We start from the raw sequence: 19,665 nt of genomic DNA, 5'->3' as shown, positions 1-19,665 counted from the left end.
GTCAACTCCATTAATAAAAACTAGTAATTCATGATTGACATCGATGTGAATTATTATCATCCAAGTCCTTCGAGAAGTTTTTGGTGGCTCCTTATAGCCAAAAGAGGCTGAAACTATTGTCTCTACTAGTGTTGCAAAGGCTCCGCGGTTTGTTACGCTATGCTAACTGAGAATTATGCAATTTTTTTTTAAGTGTCAGTTTATTGGATCAAAAGGTCTCATAGCCTTATAAAACTAACCATTTTTATTATATATTTCTGATCCTCATTAATATTCTACTTTTGAAATTTATCTCTTTCCCGTCACTTAAATTTCACATATATATTCATAGTTTTTGGCTTAATCATATTTCCCGTTTGCATTTATTGGTAATTGTCTCTTCACTTGAAACTAAATCTTCGCCTGTTTTCTGCGGCTTATAATTCAACATCTACAGTAATTTAATTAGAAGATTCTGAACTGTACTTATAGTAACACAAGGCAAACTGCTTGGACAACATAGGAGACAATAGCTCAGTCACCTTCATTAGAGATCGTGTAGCATTGGACGGTTCGAGATCGGTGGTCCACAGCTTAATAATGTCTAAGGATAGGTTAACTAGACTTTGTGTGAGAGATGAGGAAGGACTCAGATTAGTTACAGTAGTTTTCATACCCAACTTCATCTGGTATTGTATTTGCTTTAGTATGTGATATGCAATCATAACCAAGTTCGCCAAATTGATAAGAACGGATCACTTTCTGGCAAAAGATCGTGTATTTCAATCGGCTATCGATGTAAGGGTTGCGTTAGTGAGTGATCTGTAAGAATATCTATAAACGATATATTATCCTGAAGGCATGCACTGACTCGTGATAGCAACCGTGCCAAATGCACCCAAACTTTTACTTATAAAAAAAACCGTAGCAATGAAAAGTCTAGCCAACCAATCCACATCTGTTATCCGGAGCTCCCATAACCCCACTTGAACCATCATTCAATACTACAATCCAATGATGCTAATCAATAGTTCATGGGAAAAAAAAAAGAGAGAAAAATCTCAACTGTTCATAGTCATTCAATTTCGTGGAAGCTTTTTTACGTGGAAAAAAAAAAACGCAAAAATGGCTAAAATGACTGAAGCTATTATCTCTGATGTTGTGTAAACACTTAGTTGATTTTATCACATGCTAACTTAGGTTCAATCCAAATCATTTTGTTTTTTAGCCAATTCAATTTAAAATGATTTAATTGCATTTAAGAAACTAATCCTCTTTATTTTATATCTCTCTAACACTTATAATATGTCTGTTTTCGAACTTTCTCTTCTTTATTAAGCATTATGCACGCTATAATCCAAGTGGACGGCTCAATTAATCATATTCTCTGTATGCTTTGATCACTGTTCAGGACTTCCTCACCATATCATATTGCTAGGATTCCTTTATCTACTTCTTGTGCTTCCAAATATACATCTAGATAGGTTTTAATTTTTAACTAAGCTGAGTTTTCAACTCAAGACTGAAGCTTTACCAATTGATGAATTAAATTTTAGCAAAATGCCCAAAAAAGGAAGGGGATGCATCTCCTGTTTGGTAATGTTGCAGTAGATAAATAAATTCAATATACTAATTTTATAGCGTAATGGAACCAATGTTGAATAAGAGATTTTTAATATTAAAAAATATACAAAACCGAAAGATTTGATAAATGAAAGTGAAAAACTAGATATCTCATCTTTGATTTCCCTTTTAACAAGGAAACATCATGCTCGATTTTATCTAATGTATCCCAAAAAAAAAAAACAAATTCACATTTGATTTTTTTATAGAACAAAATAAATTTTTAGTAATGAAACAACTTCACATTTGATAAAAGCTCTCAAAAATCAAAATCATGCTACCAGTAACAGTTGCCAAGTTGGTATCTAAGGTGGACATCTAAAAAGGAGACCTTGGCAGAGGCTCTTTCCAAAAGGTCGAGCTAATTCAATATACAAATTGGGCCCGCAACCAACCTGTGGCAGCCCCTCGCCACTCATCACAAGCGGCCAGTGGCTGTAAGAGAGGCTGCGACTAGGGATGGCAATGGAGCGGGGTTGGAGAGGAGAACATCTCCCATAATCGCAGCCCAGTTGTATTTTAATTTCCCTGCCCCCGTCCTGTCCCCCACCCCCGGCTTCCCCTACCCCCCCCCCCCCGCTTCCCCCGCGGGGGCACCTTGGGGTTAAAAAAATTGTATTATATAATTTCATTATAATTAAATTTGAGCAAATAATCAAGTACTAAAATATCAATACATTACCAAATTATTATTCATTGTAATTTCACAATTGAAACTCATAAAAATAGTTAAAAAAAAGTTTATTTGAATACAATCTAATATGATAAAACAAATATAACTAAAATAATCAAGCTTTCACTTTTGATATAAATACAATCACTAAATTATTATTGTTTTTTTTCAGAAAAAAGTGCTATTGTATTAAGTGTAGTTAGAAATTTAACATAAATAATTAATAATTTTTATTAATAGACATGTATAATTAGTAATATAATTGATAATATCATTATATATATATATAATTATGTATATATATATATATATATATATTTTTTTTCAAAGGGGTGGCGGGGCGGGGGAGTATACTCCCCCTCCCGCCCTGTTTCTAAACGGGGGGAAAAAAATTTCCCCCCCCCACCCCAGTGACCTCCCGTGGGGCGGGTGCCCGCCCCCGCTGCCATTCCTGACTGCGACCAAGAGTTGGTGCCGCAGCAACAGCAGCCACACTCAGCATTTGAATTTGTCTGGATCTTGACGACTAATTTCAAATGGTCCAAATCAGTCGAGCTAAATTAGCCTGATTTGAACCATCAAATGCACCCGACGGTGGCACTCATAGTGCCATAGTGGTTGGTTTAGTTGCACCTGCAACCGCAGAGAATCTAGACTTAAAAAGTTGGCACTAATGGTGCCATAGCAGACCGTAGTTGGTTTAGTTGTAATTTGGCTTTAATCAATAACCGATATGAAGCGATAGTTATGTTTGTAAACTCGGAGTGGGAAGTGACGACGATAAACTTAGGAATCAGGGTCAATGGATTCAATCGGTTGAGTTGGGATTCGACCGGATGACATCATAATGACGCTATAAATATATTTTAATTATATAGAAAAATAAAATGGTACAAAAAATATCTCTAAACATGGTATACTTGGTGAATTTATAAATAATAAAAATAATAGAACCATACAAATTAAATCCCTACGACTTACTTGAAAACGGCCCTCGGGGTTGGCTCGGCTAGTGCTGGGGTTATTTAGTTAGGTTCTAGTACCGTGTGATCAGAATTCGATGCCTGTTACTGCCTTGTGTATCCTTGGAGGGCGGGATGTACAAGCGCAGAGGAATAGTGGGGCCAAATGGCAACGAATACCTCTGTGTTGACCAAAAAAAATAAAAAGACTTACTCGAAAACAAATACTCCCAATTAAGGCTGCAAACAAATAATAGAGAATGTTATGGCAAGTATGACTATCCAACCATTTGGAGGTAAAAGTGAAATACCATGAAACTCTGAGCATTCATCTATAATACCTTAAGTTGTGGACTACTTTTGCCTTTTAGCCATCATACTCTGCATAACTAGTTGAGAAAGGACTTAACGCAACATCATCAACAACATAAGTGTCCATTGCCTCAACCTACAGCCATGGAGGCAAAAAAAAAAAAAAAAAAAAAAAAATCTAGCTAACACAGTATGAGATATGAGAGATCAAATACAAGTTTGCCATGACCATCTTTGCAGCTGTCTTCCAACTTTTCTTTTGTTCTCAAAACCCAGATCTCCATTTTTTCTCTTTCTTCTTTTATTCTCAATCTTTAGCTTCCTTTTCTTATTTTAATCAAACATAAACACCTTATTTTTGTCTTCATTCTCTTCTATTCCTTTGCTGTTGTTCTCTTCTTCTTCTTCTTCTTCTTCTTCTTCTTGATAAAACATTATTTTGATAAAAAAAAAAGATCAAACTAATGATGCTAAATACTTTTAACTCAAAAATTATTAAAAAAATTGTTGTTTTTCAAGAAATTTGTAACAATTGATAGTGTAAGGAACTAAAGTGTTATAATTGTAATATACAAGGGCAAATTAGAAATTGCTGATAATTTATTGGTGGATATTACAATTTACCCACAATTCTATGTGTAATGTGGCACACTGATTTTAGACATTATTTAGGAGCTATTTCGTCCATATTTCAAAATGAGAATGGGCACAGAATCATACATTCCACTTTGCATATGGGTTTTAGTTATTCTCATTACGTGTTTGGTTGGATACATGGATAATTTCATCCAAGCAATAAGCTAATCCTCTTGAAACTTGTATCAAAAGTTGGGAATGGTGTGAGGCAAACTCCCATCGAATGATTCTTTTGCCAAAAATTAGGTTTGACTAGCATTAACTTTGATTGCTTTCATCACCAATTAGGTTTGCCAAAAATCAGGTTTTGCCAAAAATTAGGTTCCGTCACCAATTGGCTGAACATGGTCTTTTTGTGGGTCCCTCTTAGATTGCTTTCATGGTCGATTTTCCGATAACTCCTGCGTTAGTTTAATTAGTGGTGTGTGTGTTTCTTTAGTTCCGGAAAAAAAGACTAGCATTAACTTTGATATGAGCCATTCACCAAACACTCTCTGAAAAAAATAGGGGCTATGGAAGGAAAACTTCCCCAGAAAATTAACCAGTCAATTCCCATACCACTTATTATTATTATTATTATTTTAATAATAAACCACCGATGAAACAAACCTTGATTGCATGATCACATTGATTTAACAATACATTGGGCCTATTTTTAACTGATTCTAGAAACCTGATTTTATCTTTTAATTTTTTAAAATATATTTTGTTGTGTTCTCAAAGGATTTTAGATTTTTTTAAGCCCAAAAAAACTAAAAATTAGAAGTAGGATTTGAGGTGCTTTGGATTTTGATTCTGACCTATTTTTCATGTAGACAAAATTACCTTCAAATTTCAATATAATTATTAAATTACCCAAAGATTAGATAACTTTTTATGGCCTTTTTATTTTCTTCCTTTTTCATTTCACTCCCAGATTCATTTAAGTGTTCCCTGTTTTTCTCATCTATCATTTAATCTTCATATAAAAAGTAATCAATTATATCAAAAATTATTTAGTCAGTAAAAAAATTCATTTGTGCAGCATATAAGGGCAATATGGTTGTCTTTTTGTCAAAATCAACTTTTTAACTTTTTTGAGAACAACTATGCATTTATTAAAGTAGTTTTTTAATAGTAAATGAGAACAAACGAGTTATTCTAAAAAATTTGATTTTTAAGAATCAATTTTATAAAATTAGCTTTTACAAAATCAGAATTGGTTGAGACTTGAGAACAGGCCTTTTGTACAAATAGAGAGTTGAGAAGAAATATCATCTATTTTGTTCATGGAGCTTAAAAAGTGGATGATTTGTTGTAACTGGGACTCTATCTCCAATAATATAAAATGGAGTGTTAATATAACATAATAAAAGGATTAGTTCTACTTTGCACCTTTTAACTATACTTCAATTCGTTCAGAGATACTTTAGTCACTAAACTGTTAAAACTTCCCATATAAGTAGAATCTTGAATGGAATCACCAAAATTAACAAAATAATAGTAATTTGAGCAGCAGGGTTACATATTGTAAGGGCATAGAAGGAAAATCAGATTAAACAATAACCAAAAATAAAAGGGTTGAAAGGATTTTGAGAGATCCAATGTGGGCATGAGGCATCTATATGTGTGTGTGTGTGTGTGTGTGTTGCAGGGAGGATTGTTAGGATGGTTAAATCAAAATGCTTCTAACTCCTCATTTTTTTTTTATATAGAATTTTGAATTTTTTAATTCTTATATATCCTTTCATGTCTTTCAAATTTTAAAAGTAAGATCTGGCTACACTTATATAGGAATTTGATTTGAAATCTATTAATGTGAGGGTAAATAAAGAGAAAATTTCACCAAACCTACTAGAAGTTAAAAAAAATAAATAACAATAATTTGCCCTTCAACTTAGTAATCCTAACTAACTGTAATATTATTTTATTATGGTTGGCCGATAGAAGAAAAATGGAGGAATAGGGGAAAGTTAAATAGAGGAGGTTGGGGGGGCTATCCAAGGTTTTAGGAAAATGGTGAGCCGAAAAGGATAGAAAATTGGGTGGCAAGGTTAGGAAACTAGAAGCTAACTATAGGCAAGGGAAAGGGAAGGAGTTAAAAAGTGGCTGGAAAAGTTGAAAAGGAAGATGAACTATGATAAGGTTGAACGGAGAGAGGGGAAAAGAAACAAAGACATTGTGGTGATATGACAGGAAAGATGACACTGTGATAAGAGGCCTCAAAGTCATAAAAGACAGCAAATAGCCAGTAAACATGTAAGAGAGGATGGAAAGGGTGATAATTTTTAATAATTTTGAAAACTTTTAAAACACGTATAACAAATATTTTTTAAATCTATTAAAGTTTATGAAGAAAACTATTCTATGGGCATTGAACAATTTTAGAATTACAAGATAGAAAAAAAATTTCAAAATTGTGGAAAATAAATTAGTTATAATTTATATTTTTAATATTAAAAATTTTCATATATGGTTATAGCATGAAATATTAATAAATAGGTTTACAATAGCTCTAACATGTAAATCATTATAAATTAAATGATTTTATTCAAATTGTTATCATATATTGATTGACAATAGGTAAACAAATTTTCATTTCAACTTATTTAAGATATTAAAATTAAGAAAGTCCATTTTGTATTTACAAAATAAACTTCTTTTTAACATGTTAAGCATACACTTTCTTGAATATTTTTGCTTTTTTCATGCACTTTATTCTATAATATAATATATAAGTATATATTAGAATTATTTTGAATTGAAATATAAATCTCTGCATAGTATGGATCAGAATATCAGTGTCCAAATTTAGAGTTTAGGGACTAAAACGTCTTAATTTAGATTGTAGGGACTAAAGATGGAATTGCGGTATAATTGAAGCCCCATAACTAAATTCTCACCGATTGAAAAGGTAAAGCAATATTACACCAAGATAGGGATGGCAATGGGGGCGCGTGCCCGCGCACCAAGATAGGGATGGCAATGGGGGCGGCACCCGCCCCGCGGGGGGCTCTCGGGGCGGGGGTTAGGGCGGGGGCGGGGGAGAATTTTTTTCCCCCCGCTTAGAAACGGGGCGGGGGGCGGGGAAGTATACCCCCGCCCCATCCCCCGCCCCGCCACCCGCAAAACAATATATATATATATATATATAATTATATATAATATGTAAGTTAATTGGTTATAAACTTATGATAATGATATTATTAGTTAGATGTATTATATAATGTATATTAGTTTATGTAATATAATTGATATTATCAATTATATGAATAATTATACATGTCTACTAATAGAATTTATTAATTAGTTATACTAAATTTACTAATATTTTTATACTAAATTTCTAATTACACTTAATAGAATAAAACTTTTTTCTCAAAAAAAAACACAAACACAATAATGAATTAGTGATTGTATTTGTACTAAAAGTGAAAACTTGACTATTTTATTTATATTTATTTCATCATATTAGATTGTATTCAAATAACTTCTGTTTGATTGTTTTTATGAGTTTTAATTGTAAAATTACAATGAATAATAATTTGGTGATGTGTTGATATTTTGGTACTTGATTATTTATTAAAATTTAATTATAATAAAATTATATAATAAAATTTTATTAACCCCGCGGGGGAAACGGGGCAAGGCGGGGCGGGGGCGGGGGGAGCGGGAGGCGGGGGACGGGGCGGGGGACGGGGGAACTAATAGGCAACGGGGCGGGGGGCGGGGGAGGGGTCCCTCGCCCCAACCCCGCCCCGTTGCCATCCCTACACCAAGATGGCTACATGAACATCGTCTCTTTCTCTTGTGGGTCCTCCTTAAATCGATTACGTGGCCGATTTTTCGATTAACTCCGGTGTTAGTCTAATTAGTGGTGTGTGTGTTAATTTCGTTTACGGAAAACAGCTACATGAAAACATAATAGAGTACTTTCTACTTTCTAGCTGGGATAATTGCAGAAACCTCTCTTGAAGTTTCTGACATTTGCATTAACCTTTTCTGCGATTTGAAAAATTACACTGACCTCCCCTGAGATTATTAATCCTTTGCAAATTCACTTCAAATGATTAAAATATTATTTTAGGGAGTGAAATTAAAATTTTTTATCAAATTTGTCCTTTGTACTACATGTCCAATGAATGACAAAATACTACAAATCAATTAACAATTAATAAACTTTAAGGAGTATAGTTTATAGACAAATATACATTACCTATTTAAAGTACCGGCTCTTTATGGGTATTTTACTTTCAAACATTTAATTTAATACAAATATTTACTCTCAAATACATATTTGTATTTACTTTCAAATATTTAATTTTTGTTAAATACAAAAACTACCAATCTCTCTTCCGTAAAAATATTAATATAACACTTTTTCAATTTTAGTTACAAACATTTATGTATTTAACATAAATTAAATGATTCAGAATAAAATACTCATAAAGAGCCAATACTTTACTCATGTAATGGATAGAAGCCATAAAGAATTAATACTTTATGGGTCATTTTTTTAAAAAAATATTTAATTTATATTAAATAAATAATCTACCGATTTCCTTTTTGCAAGAATATTACTGTAACATTTTTGAATTTTACTAACAAATATTGATATATTTATCATAAATTAAATGTTTGAAAGTAAAATATCCGTAAAAAACCAATACTTTAAATGAGTAATGCGTGTTTGCCAATAAAGAGCAGGTAACTATTTAAAGTACCGGTTCTTTAAGGGTATTTTACTTTCAAACATTTAATTTAATACAAATATTTACGCTCAAATACAGATTTGTATTTACTTTCAAACATTTAATTTTTTTTAAATACAAAACCTACCAATCTCTCTTCCGTAAAAATATTAATATAACATTTTTTCAATTTTAGTTACAAACATTTATGCATTTAACATAAATTAAATGATTCAGAATAAAATGCACATAAAGAGCGAATACTTTACTCGTGTAATGGATGAAAGTCATAAAAAATTAATACTTTATAGGCCATTTATTTTTTAAAAAAATATATTTAATTATATTAAATAAATAACCTATCGATTTTCTTTTTACAAGAATATTACTATAACAATTTTTGAATTTTACTTACAAATATTGATATATTTATCATAAATTAAATATTTGAAAGTAAAATACTCCTAAAGAGCTGGTACTTTAAATAAGTAATGCCTGTTTGTCCATAAATTATACTCCTTAAAATTTATTAATTATTAATTGATTTATAGTACTTTGTCATTCATTGGATATGTAGCACAAAGGGCAAATCTGGTACAAAATTCTAATTTCACTCCCTAAAATAATATTTTAATCATTTGGACTAAATTTGCAAAGGATTAGTAACCTCAGGGGAGGTCAGTGTAATTTTTCAAACCACAGGGGAGGTTAGTGTAAATGTCAGAAACCTGAGGGGAGGTTTCTGCAATTATCCCTTCTAGTTTCTACATCCTGAGGTTTCTTTGTGATTTCTAAGTAACTTCCGAGAATTCTCCTTGAAGGTTGCTTAAAATATCGCTTTTGGGTCCGCCTAGCTTTTTCTTATGGTGTTTTAGGAGTTGAGTTGGGATCGGGGTTAAATGGGCTATGTGCATAAAAGAGAAGATAAAGAGAGTTAAACTCACCTAAGTGATTATGCTTTGGATAAAAGTCAGAAGTTGGTGATGGTGGATTCTTGGATTGGTGCCTCTGTAGTTGTTCTGAAATCTGGCGTCTGAATGTAACTTCATCAGATGCCTAAATTGAGTTTGGCACCAAGAGCTACGGATGGGGTTCCTATTACTTTAGAGTTGTTGAATCTTTTTGCTTAATTTCAGTTGTTACTCAGTAATCCAATGGATATAGAGAAGGGAAACAGTGTATCTTCTGCTGGCCATGAGGTAGGGGGAAGTGGCAGATTCTTCAGTTTTACTCAACTAAGTGGTAGTCTTCAAAAGCTTTTGCATGATGCTGAGTTTGACTACAGTGATGCGGAGATTGTTGTCGAAGGAACTTCTGTGGGTGTAAATCGCTGTATTTTGGCTTCACGAAGTCCATTTTTCCATGAATTGTTTAAGAAGGGTAATGATACTGTCTCTGCAAATGAAAGTAAACCAAGCTATGTCATGGAAGAACTGGTGCCCCATGGCAAGATAGGATATGAAGCATTTTTGGTTTTCTTGAATTATGTTTATACTGGAAAGCTCAAGCCTTCTCCACTAGAGGTTTCAACATGTGTTGATGAGTCTTGTGCTCATGATGCGTGTGGCCCTGCAATTAACTATGCAGTGGAGCTTATGTATGCTTCTGCTACATTTCAAATGGAAGAACTAGTTCTGGTTGTTCAGGTGAGCTTTAATGGCCAATCCGGTTAATTTCCTTATGCTTGTGCTCCTTTTCATATTTGGAAGACATCTTACAAAATTTTATCCTATACTCTGGTAAATGGAGAAAAGATCAGTACTTCATTGGTTTCACAATAACTGCTAGCCATTCTAAAATCAAAAGATTCTCTAATCATAAATGAGCAGATGATACATTAGGCCCACATAGATAATGATTTCTTGGATTCAATTTCTAGTTCACTCCTGGCATCCATCCAATGCAAGAATCAAAAAAATGATTTCTTGAAGGACAGGGAAATACAATTAGAAACTTGTGCAGTGCTGTTAAAATCAGATATACTGTCAAAACATGAGATCAATGATAAATATTGTTTCCTATACCATGCTAAGTCTTTGATTATTATAAAGAACACTTCTAGAACATCTTTCCATATTATGACTTGCCGTGATTTCACACCTATATCTACATATCCACAAATATGGTGCTGAATGCTAGGAAATATAGTACAACTTCTTAGACCTTTTTGTTGACATATTTTAAAGCAAGCATATTTAGAATTTTAATAGTTTTAGAAATTGATTTGTTATTTGGTAACTATATTAGATTTGGTATTACAGTGATTTAGGAAATAGAGTTGAGTTATGTTTTGGTTTTATAATTAGAATAGGATTTGTGGTTATGTTTTTCTATTTAAGGACTGGGAGTTCTAAGTTTGTAGTTGAGGGAAATTTGTGAATGAAGAAGAATATTTTGTTTTTTCCCGTGCCTTTCTTGTTGTTTATTATTTGTAAGATTTTAATGCTACTTCCGCTGCGTGATTTTTTGTGCTAACACTTTTAACTCATGAAATCATTTCCTAGCTTTTGGTTAGCTAAAATTGTCTACAGAATATGCTGTATATATAAATAATACATATAAATAAACTTGGTTTGGGACGGAATTCTGTTTCTGATTCATTATAAATAAACTTGGTTTGGGACAGAATTCTATCTCTGATTCATTTCTTATTGACAGTCTTGGTAAGCATATTTGAGCAGGTTGCACCTGCAATTCTGTTCAAGTTGAGTATTATTCTAACCTGGACCCAACTATACTTTGTCTTCCATTTTGCTTTCTTTCTCACTGAAATTATGCATTCTGTTACTAGATTACAAGCCGTAATGTATGGCTAACTGTACTCATATATTCATATCGTAGCATAGCATTAAGTTTTTGTACTCTTGGTGTTTTACTAAGTTGCATAGCATTTCCATTCAAGCTTGTTATGTGCTTCACATTAAGTACGTCTCTCTCTCTGCATTAATGTATCAACTAGTTAATTCTTGTTCATTTATCTTGTTCCCAGTTTGTAGGGAAGGTTACAGATATTTCTTTTTGCTATTATCACCTTACCAATCTGGTTTACATCATTTTTTTTAAAAAAATTGTTTCTGATGCATGTTTCTTTTGGATGCAGCGTCGGCTTCTTAACTTTGTTGATAAGGCTCTTGTAGAAGATGTAATTCCAATAGTTGTAGTAGCCCTCCACCAGCAGTTGAATGCGCTCCTTTCATACTGTATCCAGAGAATAGCACATTCAAATGTTGATAATCTCACTCTTGAAAAACAGCTTCCACATGAAGTTCTGACAGATATTAAATGCTTCAGGAAACAACCTAACCAAGACCTGGAGCATGTCACCGGTGAAGCAAATTCAGTGTATGACAAGAGAATCAGAAGGATACACAAAGCATTAGACTCTGGTGACGTAGAATTGTTGAAATTAATTCTGGATGAATATACTATTACCTTAGATGATGCTTTTGCTCTTCATTATGCTGCTGCGTATTGCAACCCTAAGGTTGTCACTGAGGTGCTCAATCTGGGCAATGCTAATCTCAGTCTTAGAAATACTCAAGGATATACCGTACTTCATGTGGCAGCTAGGCGCAAGGATCCATTAGTGATCATCAGCCTTCTCAGCAAGGGAGCATATGTGTCGGATTCTACAATTGATGGACAATCGTCAATTACAATTTGTCGGAGGTTGACTCGGCGTAAGGATTATAATGAATCAATAAAGCCCGGACAGGAAACTAATAAAGACAGATTATGCATTGATGTGTTGGAAAAAGCAATGCTTAGAAATCCACTAGCTGGTACTCTGTGTATGTCATCAATTGTGGTGGGAGATGATTTGATTATGAAGCTGCTGATCCTTGAAAATAGAGGTAATATTTCTATCTGTAAAGTTCAATACTGTATCCATGCCTTATTGACCCCAGTGGGACACCATCTTCTTAAAATAGGCTCCTTGAATATAATTATTTGCATCCATTTCTGGTGGCATCAACTTTTGAAGGTTTACTTTTCAATCTGAATTTTTTGTACATGTGTTTTTGAGCCTGCATCAGTAACTATGAGCGCCACATGATGGTATAAATAAATAATACAGGCATTGTGATGGTTCTACTTTCTTGACTTGCCTAGAGGATTGAAAAAAATGAAATGTATGTAGTATAATCAGGAAAAGTATTGAGCCTTGACTTAGTGATCAAGCAAAAGTCCCAAGTTTCATTATTTAATTGAAAATCAGGTAGTCAATGTATGATGATCTAATGAGAAACTTTCAGCCAAACTGTTGCGTTAGATGGCAACGATTGGTAAAACCTTTGCTGTTCCCTGGACATGTACCAATTTTATAAGCCTAATGCCCTGAAATTGAATCAAGCTGGAATATTTGTGATTAAAGTAGCAACCAAATTTATTCTGAGATGAAACTTAATTTCTTCTGGAAACAAGTGCTTCCTTTATAATCTTTAGAGAAAGGAAAAAGTTCCCATTTTTTAGAGACAAAAAGACAATACATGGTATTGGTGTAGAACATTACAAGAACCTGTGTAATGATTTACGTATCCTCCGGAAATACCATGTAATACTTCTCTGTCCTTAATAGAAGGCTGAAACAATTTTATTTGTGGTTATCAGCCAGTGAAAAGGTCTGATGAATTTAGCTATTATACCAATTGAAAGAATTTAATCTTGACAAGCTCAGAAAGTTCACTTCTCATTCAACTGAAGAATCCTCTGGTAGTCCTTTAGTTGTGGTGGAGTGGTTTTTGAGTGACAAGCTCCCCTACTTGGCATCTAGTTTGCTATATTTCTTCACATGGTGATGTGTCATTAGCCTAATGATCATCTGACAAGGGTTCCAGGTGTTGTAAATTAGTCCCATCTTCCCTACTGCAGTTGCCAAAGTTTCTTTTACTGTTTTAATCATCCTTTCCTGCATCATTGAATGTAATTCCTAGAACTTCAATGTGTCCTAAAGTTTTTGGCTTCTGGCAGTGGCATATGCACAAATATTATTTCCCCAAGAAGCTATGCTAGCAATGGAAATAGCCAATGTGCATTCAACCTCAGCACCTGAATTCTCGCGTCCAAATATGATTGATTTGAATGAGATACCATATGAGCAAGTAAAACAACTTCAATTGCGGCTACAAGCCCTGCAAAAATCAGGTATTTAAGACCTCGACCATTCTTTGTATCTTGGGAAAATTAAGTGACTCTAAGTTTGATGGATTGCTAAATATCATCAACAGAGGTGGCATTGACTAGTTACATAATAATAGAGTAAATAATAGATGTCCATGTCTGGTTTTCTATCCTCTGCTAATTAATTCAAAACAAAAAAGTTAAAAACAAAACAGTTCCTTGTCTGGTGTTCTCTGATTATGCCATTGACAGCTTAGAGTTATATTTTGCAGAGATATATCAGTATTTGGCATCATTTAACTATATTTTAGGACCTTCAGATGATCATGTATATGTCATTCTTTTTCCCATTTCTTGGATAATTTGGAGCAAGCTAGAAACAACATTAGTGCTTAATGAATGCTACATTACAAACGCTGGTCTTCAATATTTTTAAATACTAATGATCGTCATCTTTGTTCTTTGCCTGACTAGCATTGCAATTATTGTTGCCAAGTGGAGGAGTTTTTGATGCCAGTTAGCTCCCAATTTGAGTCAATTCCAGATCAACAATGAAAGAGGTGTCTGGAGAAAATTCTAAATTTGGTTTCATATAAACAATTTGGCCAAGATATTGGAGTGCTTTGTTTCTAGCCACAGGATTATGTTGGGTGTTTAGCTTTGTAGTCATCCTAAGATGTTAACAACTCTAGTTAAAATATTAGTACACCTATGAACTTGTGACTTGCATCACTATTTGTCCTGTTTATGACTAATATGCCAGCCTTCAAAATGTACAGGATGGTGAACCGAGATTACTAAAATTGCGTACCAAAATCATTAGATTTTACAATTAGAGGTTCTGATTACACATTATCATCTCTTTGGTTCATGGAGCATCATCATTGCAATCTCAGGATCTCCATCTCTGATTGCTATGTTTCTGTCTTGGCAGTGGAGATTGGTCGGCACTTTTTTCCCAATTGTTCTTTAGTTCTGGATAAATTTTTGGAGGATCACATGCAAGAGATTCTCATGTTTAATTCTCCAGAGAAGGAGCAGACTAAGAAGAAGATGCCTTACTTAGAACTCAAGCTGGAGGTAATGAATGCATCTGATGAAGACAAAGGTGAAAGTAACTGGCTGAGCATTTCAACTTCTATCTCTTCTTGTTCATCTTCTACCAAGGCTAGTGTTGACATTAATGTTAGGAAACGAAAATCAACAAGTTCAATTGATGGACAAATGTCCACGACAATCTGCCAGAGGTTTACTCAACCAATGGATTTTAAGGAAACAACAAATGCAATGACTGGTGATATATCTATGTCATCGATGGTGCTGGCTGATGATGTGGTTATGAGGCTGCTGCTACTTGAAAATAGAGGTAAAAATTCATTAAGTGAATCTGTTCAATTTTCAGCTATGGTACATTGATGGAGAATGTTATCAGACAAGTTTAAGGAGCTTTTTAAAAGACAATCATGATCAATTTGTGCTTTTAGGTTATTTTTAGCTGAAATATTATTTAGAAAGATAGCTTTGGGGTGGTTCTGGAAGTAGCATTAGAATATTGGCAAAACTATCAAATAAGATTTTGTTAAATATCTTTTTCTAGAATGGATTTTGTTTACTTAGATTTCAAAAACCATCTGCTTGGTTGGAGCTGTTTTTTCAAGAACATGTTTTATGTAATTCCATTGCTCTCCAACCACACTTTTATCTCACATGCATGCGTACCGAAAAGGTGCTACAGTTTTCTTCCATGCGTTTACAATGCGCTTGCAGGAGGAAGTTTAAAGACAAAGCACAAAGGCAAAATTGAAAATGAAAAGTACAGATGAAACTTATTTTGTCCAAAAGTATTAGGTAAAAGGATAAGTGACTGTTGAGAATTTTGAGGGGTACAAGTGCATTTGGATGTAAAATTGAACAGGCTGAGCAACTCCTTTGTTCATTGGAAGATCCTCTCTATTATGTTTCTGCTTCACAGAATCCAACATTTGGAATGTCAGTGGATAATAATGGCTCATTCACTCACTAAATTACTTAGTTGAATAGCTGCATAAAGAGTTCAAATATTTGCACTGTGCCGCTTAGCTTCCCAAATGATGTGTTGGATTCCCATTTTGCGCTAAATAGTTTCTTCTAATTACTGTAATTCAGAGAAGAGTTCTTCCCAGCTACGTTTACTTTGAGTTAATTTGCAGCTTCCATTATACGAGCATTACTTCCCTCTGAAGTCAAGCTGGCAATGGAGATAGCAGATACAGATTCATCCTCAGAGTTTCACACCTTTGCAGCATCCAGCACCTTGTGCGGAAACTTGAAAACGGTCGACTTGAACGAAAGTCCGTTGGAGCAAGAAAAACGACTTCAAGCTGGGTTACAGGCCTTGGGAAAAGCAGGTAGTGAAGCCCATAAGTCCTCTTCAAAGCATTGGAAATATAAGTTGTTGGTCTTTATTTTTGTTAGGAAATGGTCATAGTTCCTAGAGACTACAATTTAGATGGAAGGTCTCCATTGTTGTGGAAATCATTATTCACCAATCATGGTTCAGAAATCTACAGTTTTATGGCATTCTTGTATTTCATCTTGCAATGTTGTAGACACGCTCTTTTTTCCTCTAATTTTGGAATATATGAAAAATATCCTGATGATTCACGGCATACTTAAACAGTCCATGTTCATTATCTAGATGTCAATCTCAGAGTAAAAATATGAAGCACGTTAAGAAAAGATTTGGCTTGTAAAGCCAAACATATAGCAAAAACTTGTACTCGGTAAAGTGCAGTAGTCATTTTACTCAATAAATTTTGAACTCACTAAAGTTCGTCGTCATAAGTTCAAAAGTTGACATTTTACTTCTGTGTTGCACATTTGATGGCAGTGGAGAAGGGTCGCCAATTTTATCCCAGTTGCTGTGAAGTTCTTGGCAAGTTTCTGGAAAATGATGCAGAGGATGTAAGAATCAAAGAAATTAAGGAGGAGATCACTAAGGCATTTGAGACAGACAAAGCTAGAATTCACTCAACACACTTTTCTGCACCTTCACCAAGTGAAACTGGTGAACCCTCTTTCTCTTCTAAAGTTATATGTTTGTGCTTTTCCTTTACATTTATCTATGTATTTTGTTTTGGGTTTTTTAAGCATCTCTGTCTTCTGAAATTTTGGCAACAATTTGTTAGATACTGACTTCTTGTTGGAGAAGTTCGGAAAGCTGCTGAAAGGAATTAATATAACAAGTAAGAGACAAACCACGGGACTCGATGAGGCAATGATGGTATTCAATAACATAGATAAAGATAGGAATTTCTCATCATCATCATCTTCTGGCTCAATATCTAGTGTGAATCAAGGTGTTGGCCTCGGGAAAAGATCATTGTGCTAAATTTGGTTCTTCATGAGCATGGGAACATTCATTGCCATCTGTTTCAAGCTCAAATACAGCCTATGGCTTACTAAAATCAAGTTTTTCTTCTTGTAAACGTATGATAATAGATCATGAACTGCTGTATTAATCTATATTAATCCCAGGTATGCTATCAATGTCCCTTTTCTTCTAGGTGTTTTTAGCTTATGGCTTACTAAAATCAAGTTTTTCTTCTTGTAAACGTATGATAATAGATCATGAACTAGCTGTATTAATCTATATTAATCCCAGGTATGCTATCAATGTCCCTTTTCTTCTAGATGTTTTTAGCTTACAAGAGCACGATAATGAAATTATGAACTTGCTATAATCTGATTCTTTTGCTATTTGACTTGAATCTCTTTGCGCATCCATAAAGCCAATCTTTCTTTTGATTAGGCATTCCATAGAACTCTAGAGTTCAAAAGTTATGCATGCAAACGACATACAAGTGGATCTAGGAAGAGTCAAGTTTAGTTGCCTTGCTGATGCAAATAAAGAGGTCCTAATTGAAGTCATCGCCACCATGAGAGGAGGAGAAATATAGCAACTAGAGCTTTCATTAATTATCAGTTCTAAAGGAAGTGATAGTTGGGATTTGCCCTATGTTATTTTACTTAGTTGATGTAGGCGCCATTATTTGCATGAATCATAGTCAAGAATAAAGCTGAATTCTTTGTTAGTGTTTTCCATTGTTATAGTGTTAATTGAGATCTTGAATATTTGGAGGGAGATTCACTCTTCTTTAGTGAAAATCTTTGTCATCTTTCATGATATTGACAGATGCAAGGAGAGGAGAAAATAGAGAAGACAATTTTTTTGCAGTATGTTGCTTGCCTATTGGGCAGGTCAGCTTTTTAGGAGTGTTTTTTAAGTTTGAACCATAGGGTGATCAGACACCTGATCGAATCATGATTTGTTTGGTTCAACCAACTATGTCGTTCGGTTCGTCAAATAATAGCAAATAAAAATCCTTTAGAATAATAAAGAATCCACAAGAATGGGAAGCAAGGTCAAATTTCAATCGGAAGTTTAGATGAAACCAAGGAAAAGCACTTAAAAATTACTATTAAATTGGAAATGTAATTGTACCTTTTTTTTAATATTTTTTATGCAATGTAATGGTAATTGCATCTTCGCTATTAGAAATTCAAAACATCAAAATTTGACAACTAAAAAGATAAAAGCATTCTGCATTTCATTTTTTTTTCTTTTTTCAAAATTTCCAAGAGCTAATTGGGATCATCAATATATGCAAAGCTAAAATAATAGACGCGTCAAAAAAATTTATTTTTTTGTTGTCTAATTTAAACACAAAAAATAAAACCATCCACATAATACTAATTTACACGAAGAAATCAATTTGCATAAGATTTATTGATAGTAAATAGATACTCAGAAAAAGGAATAAAACTTAAACAATAAAAATTAGACAAACATATAGAAACAATAGATGTTAATTTCTTGAAGAAAATGAATGAGAGATTTTTAAGCACTTCAAACACTCGTGCCTAGAACGAGTAGTAGCAAGCAACCGCATAAGCTGAAATTCATTGACAACGAAAAGAAATGTGAGGAAAAAAAAAAAAGGATGACACAAAGCATTTAAAAAAAAAAAAGGGAATCACAAAAGGTTGATAAGTTTGTGACTTTTATTTTACTCCATTTTATACTTGTATACTTTAAATTAGTCCGTGAAGTTGCAGAACAACAAACATGCATAAGCCCAAACCAATGGAAGGGTTATTCCAATTCAAATGGTGCTGGTCCATTTTAGTCTTCAGTGTGTACCTTTTTTTTTTTTTTTTTTAGTCTTCAGTGTGTACCTTAAATAGTAAATTTTGTGTGTAGTTAAATTATGTTCCAAGGGCTTCCATTAAAAATTTCTGTTCTATTTTCCTTTTCCTATCCCATTTGAGGAGAGTTGGAGCCCCTTTTGTTCATAAATAAGGAAGATTTATTAATGAGATTGCTAGAAATCATCTAACATGATTTGTATAACAAAATCAGGAGGGACGTTTCATAGAAAATCACTACAATTGGCAGATCTTGCATAAGAAGCTAGACTGTGTGCCAATTTGTTTGTCTCTCTTGAAACCCAATTTACATTGACACAGTTTTGATCTAGCAAATACATATGAACACCATCAATTACAGTCCTTATATCAGAAAAAACATCGTCTTTTATCTCTAAGAAGCTAGATAATCGATGATGTCCACCTACAAATGTGTATTTATGCCCACCTACATTACGGGTCTGTTTGGTTGGAAGTAAAATATTTTCTGTGGAAGTAATTT

The 19,665-nt window shown here is 33.6% G+C and overlaps 1 protein-coding gene across 2 annotated transcripts; it reads left to right on the top strand.

Moving 5' to 3' along the window:
- Positions 1–9,663: 9,663 nt before the first annotated feature.
- LOC113722651 (BTB/POZ domain and ankyrin repeat-containing protein NPR1-like) lies at positions 9,664–17,647 on the top strand. 2 transcript variants are annotated; one of them, XM_072048305.1, is made up of 8 exons: positions 9,664–10,501; positions 11,956–12,241; positions 12,422–12,709; positions 13,827–14,000; positions 14,911–15,342; positions 16,166–16,363; positions 16,846–17,022; positions 17,144–17,647. In XM_072048305.1, exons 1-8 carry the CDS (start codon positions 10,010–10,012, stop codon positions 17,344–17,346), a joined length of 2,250 nt encoding a protein of 749 aa, XP_071904406.1. In that variant the 5' UTR covers positions 9,664–10,009; the 3' UTR covers positions 17,347–17,647. The 2 variants fall into 2 exon arrangements, with proteins under 2 accessions (XP_071904406.1, XP_071904405.1); XM_072048304.1 differs by having other exon boundaries at positions 11,956–12,709.
- Positions 17,648–19,665: the final 2,018 nt, after the last annotated feature.

The sequence above is a fragment of the Coffea arabica genome, chromosome 5e (assembly GCF_036785885.1).
Source record: "Coffea arabica cultivar ET-39 chromosome 5e, Coffea Arabica ET-39 HiFi, whole genome shotgun sequence".
NCBI classification, from domain to species: Eukaryota; Viridiplantae; Streptophyta; class Magnoliopsida; order Gentianales; family Rubiaceae; genus Coffea; species Coffea arabica.
This window is presented reverse-complemented; position numbering and strand designations above follow the sequence as displayed.